Source organism: Strix aluco, chromosome Z, assembly GCF_031877795.1.
Source record: "Strix aluco isolate bStrAlu1 chromosome Z, bStrAlu1.hap1, whole genome shotgun sequence".
NCBI classification, from domain to species: domain Eukaryota; kingdom Metazoa; phylum Chordata; class Aves; order Strigiformes; family Strigidae; genus Strix; species Strix aluco.
In genome coordinates this window covers 31,092,538-31,108,805 of record NC_133971.1, presented here as the reverse complement: position 1 = coordinate 31,108,805, position 16,268 = coordinate 31,092,538, and the positions used below count along the sequence as shown (strand labels likewise).

General features: G+C 35.4%; 1 protein-coding gene across 2 annotated transcripts in view; it reads right to left on the bottom strand.

Moving 5' to 3' along the window:
* The window catches only part of UHRF2 (ubiquitin like with PHD and ring finger domains 2), a 91,996-nt gene that overhangs the window by 9,328 nt on the left and 66,400 nt on the right, over nt 1–16,268 (bottom strand). For both annotated transcript variants that reach the window (XM_074811559.1, XM_074811560.1), the window contains exons 7-10: nt 13,218–13,341; nt 12,731–12,838; nt 10,384–10,488; nt 525–631 (exon numbers count right to left, since the gene is read on the bottom strand). In XM_074811559.1, coding sequence (XP_074667660.1) covers nt 525–631; nt 10,384–10,488; nt 12,731–12,838; nt 13,218–13,341 — 444 coding nt within the window. The remainder of the gene's footprint in view (nt 1–524; nt 632–10,383; nt 10,489–12,730; nt 12,839–13,217; nt 13,342–16,268) is intronic.

The window sequence follows — 16,268 nt, the reverse complement described above, 5'->3', positions numbered from 1 at the left end:
TGTTCCTTTTCAAGCACCTTTTTTTTGATAAAGCAACACCCTAATTCCTTGCTTTTCATAGAAAACTATGATGGAAGAAAGCACTAGCAAAATAGGAAAGATTTCTTTTAACGTGGGAAAATGAACATGCTTTCTTCCTACTTAAACTTCATAATTGATTTAACTATTGAAGAAGAAACTTAAAAAGAAACACCTAGAACAGAAAATTTCCACCCAAGAGTTTTGACAAACTTCTTAAATTAAAACAGAATCCTTTGAAGGAAATTGTAGGACAATTTCAACCAGAGACATAACTACTAGCTGCACCAGCAATACAGCAATGTATTCAACTAAAGTGCGTGTTTCTTTAAATCAACAAAACATAATGCTCGATAAAATTATTCTTAGCAGCAAGAGGCACTACTGTTTACAAAAGCAGCATGTACAACAGTGAATGAATATAGCAAAATGCTACTTTTAAATTAAAGCACAACAACCCAGCTCTTTGTTTTGGAATATTTTTTAATTTTATCTTCAAAACTTACCTATTCATGTGTGTTAATGTCTGGTCAAATGAATGTTCTCCAATTCTTTTATTGCCAGAAAGATCTCTACCTCCGCTCCCAGTGTAAGTGAATTCATCTCCTCGATCCTGTGCAAGAAGATTATCCTTCGTTTTAACACTCCAAAGTAAAGCAACTCAATTTTTAAAAAATGCTACTTCATTTGTTCTATTTACTCAGACAGAGAAAAACTATAATCTGAGGCATGGAAAGATGTGTTTTCGATTTCAGTGTCACTGTCCTTCTACAGTAGTTGTGGCAGGACACAGCTGCTGGTCTGGATATAACATATGCACCAGAAAATTCTTATTAAAAAAATACCTGCCTTAAAAAGTGGACATTTGCATCTTTTAAAAAGCTATTTCTGGGGGGGGAAAAAAATCTAAGGAAGGGAACACATTCTAGCAAGTAGTTACTTGCTCTAGAGCTTTCACTTAGTTTACAAGAATATCATATGTGTAAAATACCTTGGAGGGATCACTTCAGCTTGTGCAAGGGATTAAGTACTAATAAGTACAAACAGCTCTGCTTTATGTGCAAGACAGGTGCTATAATGCAATAATAATTCCAGCTCTTCTGAACTAGTAAGAGTTTAAACTCATTTAAATTTGCATTTTGTAAGATGATACAATTCTGTAGCACGTTTCCTACATAGAATTTTCTTTAAATTGAAGGAAGGTTGACAAAACCTTTTACTATGAACCATAACAGTTAAAATCTACATACACATAAGTAAAGCCAGTATTACTATTATCCTTAGTAAATATGTCACAGAAATTCATATTACTCCTGGCAAAATCAGGTATTTCTAGGAATATATATATTCTACAAACGTATTTATTATGATATATCTTTAGAGATGCAAATTTTGTACAAAGCATGAAGCAACAGTAGAAGATAAAAACTTAATAGGAAAATAATGTTTATATGAATTTTTATAGCAAAAATCTGAACATACTTGTACGCAGTAGTAAAATTCAGTCAATTTCTTACCACTATTAAAAGTCTGACATTATTAAGGATCCAGTGCAAGACTGTTACAGATATTTCATGACTGACAACAGCAGAAAAAGAGAAAGTTAGAAAGAGAAATGCTGGTTGAACAAGGCCATAGATTAATTATAGAAATTATGTTTATTTTATTCTGTGTAGGGAAAACCTAACAGAAATTCAGCTGCAGTATTAAACTATTCCTTGTTCAAAATTTATCTAGACATAATAACAAGCAACTGCTATGAAGTTAAAAAAAATACTCAAAACCTAACAAAGATATGTATAAACTCTGGTATATCCTTTCTTAAAACAGTCTACTCTGCTCAGTGAATCTCTAAAAAATAACAGAAATAGAACAATGTTGTATGAGGAACACATGAAAAAACTTCAAAAGAATGAAAGACTGACAAGACAAGAACTATTTACTAAGAAAGGATGTAAAACAAATTGTATAAAATAAGGTATCACAGAATTGAGCTGCTTAATTTTTCAGTGATTGTCAAAGCAAACAAAATGCACAGATCACACAAAGATGATTGTGATGATAATAATATGAACAGGCATGAATTTTCTTGATGAATCAGGCCCATTCAAACAAAGTGCATTTTAACACTGAACAAGAAGCTCATGCCAAGTTCAGACAACCAGAAAGGATGTGTCTTCGAAAGTCATGAATCCAGAATGATTTGGGTTTCATAACAAAGAAAAAACTGAACACGTTCATGGTGTGGCAGAGTGGGGAAAACTGCTAAGGCAGTTTTTTGATGTACAAGCAGAAATAAACCGAAACTGGAAGATGATTCTTCCCTTCTTTTAGAATATAAAGTTGAGACAAAAACTGAAATAATTTATATGTAAGATTTTTTTTAAAAAAATGAGGAAAGACAGAAATACTACATATGCGAGCAAAATGGAGAAAATTATTTACAAGACAGGTTCTTGACAAGCAGTTTTGTTTATCAACAACTGGGTAGAACAATCTTCATGAGAAGAAAGTACTGAATAGACTTTTTTTGGCATAATAGACAAACACAAATCAAGGACAAGCTGCTAAGCCAAAAAATCTCAAGTAAGAAGGCATAAATGCCACAGTATTTATAATTACCTACTGGAACACACTGTTATGGAAAATAGGTTAAATGTAAAAGGTCTAAAAACATCAAAATTCCAATGTCTTCAGAGAAAGACTGTGTGGTTCTCTGCATGGTACTCTTTAACCTCAGGCAACTAGAAGAAATTGTGCTTGAAGAGACAGCATGAATATAAGGCCTATGCAGACATGCTCACCTCTTGAACAAATTCCACACCTGATAGGTTACATTTATTTCTCTTTAATTATCCAAGTTCTATGCATAAACAGAAAAAACTACATGGATTTTGGGGAAACTGGAAAACAGGGGAAGGAAAATGGAGGAGAAATGGAACAATTATGGAGCATAATTGTTACGGGTCAAATAAGAAGATGGCATCTTTTAACAGCCCCTAGCCGAAGGAAGGCTCATTTCTGCTTTATTTCCCAAAACTACACTCATTTATTTCACATCAGACATATTATTTTATTTTTTTTTTTAAAAAAAGGGATTGCAGGGAACAAAGATATACAGTTCCTAGAATTAGAGGAAAATGACAAGAGTTCTTGCATACATGGTGCTGATCTGGACTAGATGAAGGGAAATGGGGAGGACATTTGAACCTCTGATATGAGACCAACTCCTAAACAAGGAGAACAAGAAAGCTCAGGAGAATAGGTAAGTGCTTGTAGAGAGATAAAATCTAGAATGGCAAGAGTAAGTGATGCACAGACAGAGCCCTTCGAGTGGGATAAATGTATATAAGAATACAGCCCATGCCAAGTAGAAGTGAAATGGGGATACTGGTAATCTGGAAACCTAAAGGGAGACCTACAGAACCTATTTCCATTGTGGTTATGATATTTTACTTTGAAAGTGGAGTACGCCATGAATATTCACACAGCTTACTATTTGGGATTTTTTGTTGAGTAATGACACACTAAAACAATTTCTCAATAGCTTTGAGTTCTGAGTCTATCTATAGGCAATGCAGAATCTTCCAATCACTCATAACAATGTTCAGCTGATAGCCTATATGTGACAGGTAAAGGTGGAAAGCTATTTTTTTCTCAAGAGGATTAAAAAGCAGAGTTCAAGCTGCTGAAACTGCTGTAAATTCTGCATTCAACAGTTAAAGAAAACATTTGGCAAAAGGAGTTATTGATGTCTGTATGTTGTTCTTTAAGAAACAAAATAACTGTCAAAAAAGCTATTAAAACAGTCTTGTCTTTTCCTTTCTCTTCTCTTCCTTCTTCCTACTTTTTCCCCATTTTCTTACCTTAAAATATGTAACTCTGCCATTTCTCTTCTGCTTTCCACAGCTTAATTCAACTTCCTTGCACCAAAACTTTCTTTCAACAGCTAGTAAGACCTTTGTTATTCTGTCTTCTCTTAATGCCTTCTGTATGTCTCTTTTTCTTATGTTGTCTCCATAAGGTTATTTCTTAACTGTCCTGTTTGTAAAGTTTGATCATGTTATAGAGCAAATGAACTTCAGCCACAGTAGCATTGACCCAGTATCTCATATTGAGGCATCTGAGTGGAAGATGAGCCCAAAGCTCTGGTACTATAAAGCCAGTCAGCCTCAGACATATAACATAAGCAGATGGTCAGTTATATTAAATCTTACTCCGCTATTTCAGTGTTGTTACACAATCTGTGGTAAGTCTAACAAAGAGATAATGGAGAATGAAAATTTTTTAATTCCACCTGAACGTTCAACCACATTATTTCTATGGGTTGCTTTTATGCAACAGCTGACAGGGGCATTAGCTAATTCAAATTACTGGAATATCAGCTATCTCAAGATAGCTCTCAATTATTTTCTCTTTCCATTAACACCTCTGGTATTATGCTCACATTTCAAAGTCTGGTCCCAACATACACACAAAAATTGCATTTATCAGTTAGTAAAATACGTTATTATGAACACAAACAGATTTTCCAGATGAGCTTCAACCTTCAGCCTGAACAAAACAAAATGTCTTATTGGCTTTTTTGATACAAGAAACCCCCAAATTTCATGAGTTCATCAACCCCTCAATTCATCAGTTTCACCTTAGTAAAATGTGATGAATAAAGGCCAAGATTTTGATTAATATGACAAAGCAAAACAAAAAAGCACTAAGCCTTTTTAAATGAAGTTATTAAATCCAAGACAAATTCTAACTATCAGATAACTACATTTGAAAGGATTTTCTTTCCCTAGTAGCAGGGATACCTGAAACCAAATCACGTCACCATTCATCTCCACTTAAGTGTCACAAACCTGTATGAATATAAGTGTTGATAGAATTGATCTATCTGCCCAATTGTCTGATTTATTTTTGATAATTTCATGGTTTAGCACTGCAGTAGAAGGTACCAATTAAAAAGGAAGGGTTAAATTATATATTTCACTTATAAATCAATTAAAAAACCCTTGCATTAAATGCAGAGTTTGAATATGTCATAATCAGTGTTACTGAGTCTTCCCCACAATTGCCCTTGACAGCAAGAACCTAACAGTATCGTGTCATATTTCACCACAATGTAAACATTTAACCATTTTAGTGTTAGTCAATCTGGATCTTTGAACAATAAGACAGCTTCAAAGCAGGAAACAGCAGAAGGTGGCTAACTGGTGATGGAAGTAGGTCAACATTTTGAAAAATAACTCCCAAATGAAAGTACTAGACAACTACTGCATGTGCACCACTTTCTGATGTTTTTCTTATTCCTTTCCATGTCCAGTGCCAAAATAGTGTATAACCAGACCTTTAAACTAAACATTAATATGGAAACAATTCAGGCTACCTAATCTGTATTCATTATCTTCTGCTCCGTTCAAAATTGGCTCCGACTTCAAACCAGGTTTATCAATGATACAACACACAGAAAGCCTTTTCAGGTCAAAGACACTTTTCTGTAGTGAGACATTACTTAGGAGATACAACAGTTTTCTGAGACAGCATTTAAAAATACAATTATCTTTGGCTATCTGTTGGAGATCACTGATTGATTGTTTTTCCGAGGGCAAAAAATCCTTCAATCTGTTTGAGTAATTTAATAAGCCTACTATAATCCTAGTTAAAGCAAGGCAAGGAAAATCTTGTCTGTCTAAAAGACATGCATTTACTATTTGACATTCATTTATCTCTATATAAATAATTAGCATTTGTTACTTATATCCTTCTTTTATTTCCTATATTTAAATAAATTCTTAATATCACATGAATTTTTGTAAGTGTCCATGTGAAAAATCTATTAAGTCCAGCAAGAAACTCATGATTTGACACAACAAAGGTTAGTATAATCACGCTGATCCTTCAGAATTTTATGAATATTGATGATACTCCATATATTGCAATAATACAACTAATGTCTCTTGAAAATGTATGAATTTCGGAAAGTATTTCAGTATATTAGCCATTCACAAAAAGAAATCAAGGCCTATGTCTTTGGTCTAAGGCACTACTCCAGACAGAATGTTTCTTGAAAAGCATGAAATGTAAAAGAGTTCAATGGTGCTTTGCTAAGCATTGGCAACATTAATTTCTACTTTTTAATCTGTTTTATCATTGTGTCAAATGGATTCCTCAATGCTTTTAGAAAGTCCTGCAAATGAACTTTGGAAAAGCACAGATAGGAGTGGTATAGACAGAGATTATACACTCCATTATGAAAGAAGCTGACAAATAGGCAGATAAGACTACTTTGACAGATGTAATACTAGCAGTAAAAAATGACAAAAAGCATCTGTGTAACTAAGGCTCTGCAGAATGTGAAAGTAACTCTGAATATAATGCAGGTACAGAGGAGACAATAAAATTCAGAAAATAATGCAAGAAAGGTATTTTTTTAGTATTAATTAGCATTTTGTATAGACTGATAGCTAACAATATGGAGTAATGGAAAAGATGGAGAGAAGACTGTTGCAGAATAGGAGCTGTGCTGCAAATCTGAAACACTGGTAAGAAGTAAATATTAAAGCTACTGCCATACAAATGATGTTGAGTATGTCCTTAGTACTGGAGTTAATGACAGTGGACAAATAACACATCTGAGTGAAAAGGAAGATATTTGGTAGCTATCGTATAGTGAGATACTAAATTTTCTTCACATTACATTGGGGCTCCAAGCAGGTCCCAAAACAGTAGGGTGCTTAGACCTTGGAAACATGACAGTTTTGAAAACAGCAAGTTTCATGGTGTCAAGCATCAGGTTTTCAGCTACATCCTCAATCCACATGACTCACAATAGAGAGATTCGAAGTGTAATGGCTGTAATGACTTGTTATGCTGGATTCTCAGTACTATAAAACAGAGTGGGAAAATCAGAAAGGAACTGTTCCCTTGGTAACGTAGTCAGCATGGCATGATAATTCAGAAAATTCATATAGGATACTACATCTTTTTTGTACTAGTGCTCACACTGGATTCAGACAACTCAGGTAAACCCAGCAAACTGGTTAATAAAACAACAGGTCATGCACATATATCTAGGTAAACTGCTAGTCACAATTGTCTTTGGATATAAACCACCGACTCAGACATGAGGCTCCTGTTGCCCCTTAATTTGCATTTAAAGCCATTTAATATGCAATTCACTACAGCACCGGCACTACACCTTTGGCACTAATGGAACTGATCAAGCGCTTTCACTGTGCAATGCACACTAAGCAGAGGTTCTGAAATGCTATATCCTCATGACATGGCTTGGGCAAATCTAGTGAGCTAAATAATGTTTATTTGCAACTGGCCTATTTCAAACAAGCGGAGTAACAGTTGTACTAACCCCTTGGAACTGACTACCCACACACAAGATTAACCCAAAGACACAGAACACTTCAAACGGACAGCAAGCCATTTCATGAAGTGGTTTGTGGATGCTATGCTCCAGGCACTGAATGGATTTGGTATGAAATACCAACAAACCTAAGCAATGAGTATATTTGCCTGGGGTCCCTTTTGATACATTAGAGATGCTATTCTCTTTTATACTCTCAGAATCTTTTACAAGAGGGTGCAAATGATCACAGCAGATACTATTCTCCAAGAGATTCTGAATCTCAGTTCAGAGTTTTCCCATATGATCCTATTTGCAAAAGCACTCAAAGAATAAACAATCTTTGTTCACTAAGCACACCACACAATTTACCATCTTTATAACACTACCTCAACCCAGTAAAAACATGAATCTTGAAACTTTTGAAAATAAACAGCAGTTTTAACCCTGATACATAAAAATGACACAAAATAGGAGGGTAATATTTCAATACAGAAGCAAAATTTCCTCAGCTACTTGATTTGATGAACAGACAAGTCAAAATACTTTTATCATGAACACTGTGACTGCACAATCACTGTTAATGTCCAATATCTAGTTTTAAAATATATTTCTTAATTATATAATTAATTAAATAATAAAATATAATTCTTAAATTTTAAATTCCTGAAAGACTTCCCGATTTTTTCAGCTAATGTTCCTATTATGGTTACTATTAAGAACAGCACCAGATCAGCAATATCAACATGTTCAAGACTCTAAAGCTAACTACTGTAATACTGTATCTTCAGTAGGTAAGGCATATAACTTGTCACTGAAATTCAAGGTTAAACATTTCCAAGAGAGACATTAATGTGCAAACATTCTATATGCATGTAATTAAGAGTTCGGTTAAGCTTCATGTACTTCAATTTCACCCAGTGTTCATTTTGTAAACTATGACTACCCCTTCTCTGTCTTGAGGGCAGATTCTGTACTGACAGAATTCATCATTACTGAGCACTCCAATACATCCAGAACATCCCAACTTGAGGAAAGTTGCAGACAAGTCTGGGTCTGCAGGACTGTAAGTTCCCAAAGGCACAGCATAAAAACAGCATGATCTGAAAGCTAAACAGTTAATTCTATTTCCTGAAATATGATTTTGTAATTATTTTACTCCAATAGTGAACTGTTAATTTAAAGCCACACAGAGAGTATTAAGATGGCACCAGTCAGCAGTGTGCATGAAGTTTATAAACATACAATAAAACAGTCTTCCAAATATATTTATTTCTCAATTTTGTAAAAACTTATACACAAATACCTACATCATACCACTGAAATTCAAGTAAGAGTCACCTCTCTTTTCTTGTTATATAATAAAGCGACTAGATGTGAGCAGAGGATTTTATCTGAATTTTTATTTTGAAGTTTCATTTGTGGAATGAGATACTGTACTTAGGATGCTTATAAGTATAAAATTTGATTTTTCTGTGGATATTCTTATAGGAGTTCAATTTCAACCTTTTCCAAAAAACAGGGAAAATGACAGTTAAACGGGGAAATAAAATCTGATTTATGAAAAAAGAAACAAAGAAAAATTAATTCCAAAAATGCACTTGGGAAAAAAATAACTCTCTCCTGGATTGTTAGTTTAGAGAATTGGAGAAAAGCTGACATTCATACAAATTTTTAGGGTATCTTCTGCAGTATTTCTCCCCAACTATGCCTTTTCAAAATTATGTATGTCATCTAAACTATGACAGTATGTTGGTGTCCACAAAAACACATGATCACAACATCGCTTAGGTGAACTGGAAAAGGTATGCAAATGACCTAATTAAGTTTATTAAATATTTTGAATTGAATAATTACAGCAGCAGAAATAAGGGGACATCAGTATCACCAAAGAAAAAAAAGGAGTCTGCAGCATCTCAACATAGCAGGTACAACTACTGAGCAAGTGTTCTTAGGATCCACTGGCTAAGGGTCCTAGAGATTGTGTTGGGGTTGACTAAGGATGTAGTAATGTATCCCAACACCAAGTACCTCCTCATGTAACCTGTTCAAAGAGAGACACAGACTCCTTCAGAGAAATACTCTGCAGCAGCAGCCAGTAGGTGCTGTTGGCAAAGAATACATTACATTCTGATGCTATTTCAGATGCTTCTTTCTCCAATGTTTTTTTCTTTGTGATTAACAGCTGTTTTAAAAGAATTGATTGCTTTATCCTTCACTTGATGCATGATTCAAAATTTCACCTGATGGAGCAGAACTGCAGGAAGGGATGTACCCTGTGTAAACATTATTTAATTGCAGAAAACAGTAATCTATTCATAAATGGTCAACATCATGAGATGGAAGTCTGACGCAGTTACTGTTTTGTTTAGCAGCATAATTGCTTTTGTTGCTCTACTTAAATGTTAACATCAAAATACATTTTTTTTCCAGTGCCTTTGGGGATTGTAATACAAGATACTGAGACTTTCCTAAGAAGTTCTGAAACTGTTCGTCAGGAGTCAAGAACCTTCAGAACTTCACAGAATCAAATATACATGTACCTTTTATTCCTGCTTCATTAAAATAAATGTATCACACATTTAGAAACACAAGCAGCTCAAAGGAAGAAGCATCTATCTGTCTTGACAGCAATAAAAATCATGAGCAAAGCAGAACATAAAACATAGTATTTGTATATAATTATACTATCAGATTTTAAATAATACAAAATTCAGACTCTGAAAGTATAGCGAAATTTAACTACCCTAAACAAAGTAAATAAAATCCAGCTGTAATTGACATATTTTGTTTGAGTATTAGCATAAGCATTCTTTAAGAAAGATTTCCTTACATATTTCTCCCAAAACCACTAAAAACTATTCAATTTGTTATCAGTAGTAGTTATTCTTTTCATGGTCATATTTGCATAAGTATTAATTTTAGGATCAACAACAAACTTGATCTATCTTTATCTTTACAAACTTTGATACATTAGAACAGCAAAACCGCTGCTTCCATAAATGACATACCACTTCATCTTCAAATCCTCCAGCTAATACGAGTGAATAAGCTCCATCATTACTGCGTCCATGGATTCCACCTACATGTGGTCTGTGAACACCCGCTTCGCTCACCTGGCAACAGAAAAAAGCCAGTTCCTAGCATTTTTTTCAACCAACCAGCCATCTACAATCATTTTAACAATCACTTTTCTGTTTAAAAATACTGTACGGAGTGTCTGTGTAAATAGTTAATGTAAGACTGCCTTTAAAGGTGAGAATTCAACTTGTTTTTAAGGAAGAAAAGCCAAAAGTAAGGACACCCAAGAAATGCAAGGACAATGTAGAACAGTGGTGACACTGGAATATGTAAAGGTACACTTTCTTCTTTGGGAAAAATCTCCACGATTCTTTCCATAAGGAATATTTAAGACTGTACTCACTACTATGATCCACTTTCACAGTCATTTAGAACAATCCAAAGCAGATGGAGATCTGCCAATTTGGCAATATTTTACAATTTTTAACTAAGGAAGATGACAGTGACCCATGTAAAGATCATTATGTCAGGTATGCTATTAAGGTAACACACTGTAAATGTGACCAATGCAGGGGAATATTATGACATTGCCTAAGGAAACAGAAGCCATTGCAACAATGTATGGATCATAAGCTAGTTCTCCAACCAGGATAACTGCCTCGTAATGGGTGTGCAACTAAGCTGCAAACAGACCACCTGGGAGCTGCAGCTGTTCCATAAACTGGCAACACCATTAGAGTCTGCTGGAACATCTTTCCCACAAACATGTATTTAATAATTGTTTCAAACTACCAAATTATAGTCAAAAAAACCCAAACCCCTTTATGAATAAAAGAGAGGCTACATATTAAATTGTGTATTTTCTCAGTATGTGATGCCAAAAATACTATTGATAGAATGAAGGTTCCCAGCAGAAAACCCATTAGGATCCTTCTTTCTTCAGACCCTGATATTGCCTGTTTTTATCATTCTGTCTCTTCCACTCCTGAACTCCTTTTCCCAACCTATACTTTTAAGCAACTTCCATGAAAGTTTACATATTTCTGCTGTAGTCTTGTACATTCATAATATAATACATCAGATCAAAGGTCCAGCTGGTCAAAAATGCTGTCTCTACCAACAGATAAGAGCTGTGCATGGTGTGAAAACTACACAAGGACACAACACTTCCTTGCACGATTTCTCAGCATCCAGCTGTCTATGGCTCAGACTTCCTAAACTAGGCACAAATTTTGGATTCATAGTATCAAAGGGAGAAAAGAATTCACAGTAGTGCTGCTTGTCATATGAACTAGTACCACTTTTATTCTTTTATTTATTTTGAAGTGAGCAGCTGCCCTTGTTTTGATGACACCTTTTTGCATTATGAAATTATGTCTATAGGTCCCTAATCACTTTTTTCATACTGTACATAATTCTGTAGCCATCTACACTAGACCACGTTTTCAACATTCTTCCAGAATGAAAAGTCTTTCCAGTCAAATGAAATCTATATCAATCCTTTAATCATCTTGACTGATGTTCATAATAATATACTCTATTTTCCTGACCCTTCCTTTCACAATAATTTAACACTGGATTTACTTTATTGGTCACTATCGGGTATTAAGATGACCTATTTTCAAAATTAGCTATTAGAAGATCTCTTTCCTAAATAACAAGAAGTAGCTGAAATCCCATTACAAACTATGTAGTTAGAACTGTTCCCCACCCCATGTTTACTTTCCGTAACAACTGAGTACTCTCACCTAACTTTATCAGCTATTTGCCAATTTTTCCAGACCATTTGAGTATGCTGAATAAAAAGACCCCACTGTTCTGTTCCTCTTTCCTCCTGTATCAAACATCCTTTCATTCATTTCTCCCTCCCTTCTTTCATTCCTAGCTTTTATCAACTAAATTTAGGTTTCTGGTAGGTGATTCACCCCAAATATGGACTCTGGTAAGTAACTCATGACAAAGATGCTCTTCAGATGCTCCCTCCAGAAGCAATACTTAGTCAATTTCCTTCCAGGGAAAAGAGTGCCTGTGTCATAAAAAAAACTATGCAAATCAGAAATAAAGAAACTACAGTCTCTAAATTGACTAAGCATCCCACTTAGAATTTTAACGTGAAATTTCTTTATCCTAATGACAACTTATTAAGTTGTACTGTAAAATCAGTATACTTCAACCTTCACTACTATTGGCATCACTTCCAATATTAAAATCATAGTGTATTTGCTTTATTTAGTCCGGTTGAAAATGGCAATTGTCAATCTAAACTTATTTTAGTGCACAACCCATTCACTATTATTCTTAGTTACTTCAACTACAGCTAATACTGAAACAACATACCTGAACTCTGAATTTCCAGGTTGTCCCAACAGGAACACCAGGTATAGGTCCATAATGATTAGAAGGAACAATAGTGCATTCCTTAGTGCGACCAACACAGGCCATTCCCTAAAAATACATCAGACAAAATAAATTAGTATTATAATATTGAAGACTATTTGCAAATTCAATGCAGATATCAAAAAATCTGATCTTTATAACAAACACATACTTCAAAATATGTTAAATTGTTAGAAGAATGTTAATTAAGTAATATGTGTATATGGGTTTGGGGAAGGGATCAGGGATTGGGTTTTTTTTATTTTACCTCTAGTCACCTTAATAATTCTTCCACTGCTTTAACTGCCAGTAGATAGTGGGCAGGATTAAACATTATTGTCTGTGCAACCCAGTACTGAATTTTGTGTAGTGCATATATAAGTAGAATTATAGATGTAGCACATACATGAACAATCAGAGTAACAGCTATTTCTAAAATACACTCTACCTTGCCCCAGTCTCTCTGGCTTTCAGTACTGGCAGATGGCATCTTTGCTTTCTTTTTACTCTGTTTGAGCTTTTCTCCAGCCTTTACAACTTCATTAGAATCATTTTTGCAGGAAGGACAATACCTAAAAAAAGGTTTTAGTAAATTCTCAATTACTTCATAATAATGGCAATACATTTCTTGTAGCCAAAATAATGTCAATTTGCTTATCTTGACTATTTCAAGCTAGCAAACATGTACCAGTCTTAAGCAGCTGAAGTCTACAGCTTAAAAAATGAACCCAACATGAACAAATACTGTCAACTTTTAAAAAAGGGCATTTCAATATCTTTGAAGGTAGAGTGCTAGAGGCAAAACATTTTTTCTCACATGATATGTGAGAGGTCCCCATGTTTCCTGTATTCTGTCTTCATTCTGTCCTCTTTCATTTAGATCATGTAAAAGAGAAGATAGCTGAGATTAGAGTACACTGCTAACCAGTACCCATGGTTTGTTTCTACGTCCTGCCCACTCTACCCTTATTTTTCCATTCTAGTGCAATACATTTCACTGCATACAGCTGAACGTCAAAGACAGCCAAAGTATCATGTAATGTGTGTAGACACACACACGCATACACACACAAATGCACGCACACACACTCCCTCACTCCACAACACTGAAGTCACTTGGAATATAGTGCTGAGACTCATTCCAGCTAACACAAAGCCATCCTGGTACGTAAGTAGGAAATGCTATTATACAGTGACTAAAACAGAGAGAGAAAGGGAGTACACTGGTCCTTCTGCCGCTTCTAATAACATTTTCACCCCACTCCTGGAATGCCAGTGCAAAGGTAAATCTCCATGTTTCTGCTCCCATGGGCTGGGTTTGGCCCACATGCCACTAGTGGAGGAAGCCTGATCTAAACTAACATTGATAACCTAGTATATATAACTACTACTACTGTTTTGGATTTACTAATTAACTTTTGTATGTGGATATGAATAGAAGAATTAATGATTAATGTCCACAGGAACAGATTTCATACAATCATAGAATCACAGAATCATTCAGGTTGGAAAAGACCCTTGGGATCATCGAGTCCAACCATCAGCCCTACTCTACAAAGTTCTCCCCTACACCATATTCCTCCAGCATCTCATCTAAATGACCCTTAAACACATCCAGGGATAGTGACTCTACCACCTCCCTGGGCAGCCTATTCCACTGTCTGACCACTCTTTCAGTGAAAAATTTTTTTTCTAATGTCCAGTCTAAACCTCCCCTGCTGCAGTTTAAAGCCATTCCCTCTTGTTCTATCGCTCATTACCTGTGAGAAGAGACCAGCACCAACCTCTCTACTATGTCCTTTCAGGTAGCTCTAGAGAGTGATGAGGTCTCCCCTCAGCCTTCTCTTCCTCAAACTAAACAGTCCCAGCTCTTTCAATCTCTCCTCATAGGATTTATTCTCCAGGCCCTTCACCAGCTTCGTTGCCCTCCTCTGCACTCGCTCCAGCACCTCGATATCTCTCTCATATCGAGGTGCCCAAAACTGGTCACAATACTCCAGGTGTGGCCTCACCAGTGCAGAGTACAGGGGGACTATCACCTCCCTACTTCTGCTGGTCACACTACTTCTAATACAAGCCAGGATGCCGTTGGCTTTCTTGGCCACCTGGGCACACTGCCGGCTCATGTTCAGCTGTTATGTTTCACTATGTCAATAAAGATGTTGAACCATTAATGAAGCTATGTAGATAAAAAGAAATTAAAAATAATATAAGATGCTGAAATTGTCTAACACTAAGACTTTGAATGATATTACAGTTTAAAAAAAAAGTTTGCAATGACGAATTAAAAGAAGAAACATAATGTAAATTCATAAGGTGAATTAACTATGGCATTGCCTGCTTCTTGATAGGGTAACCATATTACCTTAATATTTTTCAAACTGAGTTTTGTATGGAATATTAAATACAGTTTCACATATAAAGTGGCTTAATCTCTGCAAGAGAAACTTATCATCCTTTCCCAAATGGCATACTTAGCCCCTGCAGAGAGTTTGCCAAATTTTAGACTATAAAAATACTAAATGGAAATTTTTCCACTTCTAAAACAAACAACATCTGTCAATAAGTTAAGGACCAGACACCCATGACTCTTTGTTAGTATGCAAGAAGGGAGAACACAGGCCTCCTCTTTGGTAGGAGGCACTGCTTTGCCCAGTGCAACTGCACTCCTAAATACGTCCAAGCATTAAGACTGCACAGGGCTGGCATCACTAAGAATCCCCAAATTAACTGTCACAAGCCAGCTCCATAATAGTAACTCTCCCACCCAGTGACTTCATTCACAGATGCAGCTATCTACTTACATAAATAAATCTTAAGACCCATATCGTTACACAGCAAACAAAAACAAGTTTAAAAGCTTGACAGCCATTTTCCAAGACATTTTAATTGTATGAATTAAACTTCTACTACTTGTGGAAATTTGTACATTTTTGGCCAGAAATGTAAGCAGAAGGGTCTAAAAGTACACTTAACATATGACCTGAGGGACTCTGTTGTCAGTCAATTTAATTCTTGTGTGGTTGTCTACAGAGCACCAAATCTTCTGTACAGAGGAAAACAGTCCTGGGGATCTATGCAGTGCTATTATTGGAAGAGGGTACAGAGATTCAAGCAGTAATGGCTACACTTTGAAAAAATTTCTTCAAACTTTCTCTGTAGCTCTCTGAAATAGAAGTATTAGAATAGAATAGAATAACTCATAAGAAGCTTTTGAAAAGGAATGGGTGCCAGTGAAGACCAGAACACTAATACCTAATCTGAAAAAGCATTTGAAAGCACCCAGCAGGCCAATAAAATCTTAGCACACCAGCTAATCCAAAGAGACAGTGATGGCTGGTGAGATTTCACTTTTAGTATACTGACGTGCTTATCAAACCTTCTGTATATTTGAGGGTGTAGAAGAAACTAGAGAGAATAAATTGTTTCAGGGTAGAACGAAGGATTTGGGGGTCTTGTGGGAAGGGGGTGACTGACCTGAAGCATATGTATTTTCTTT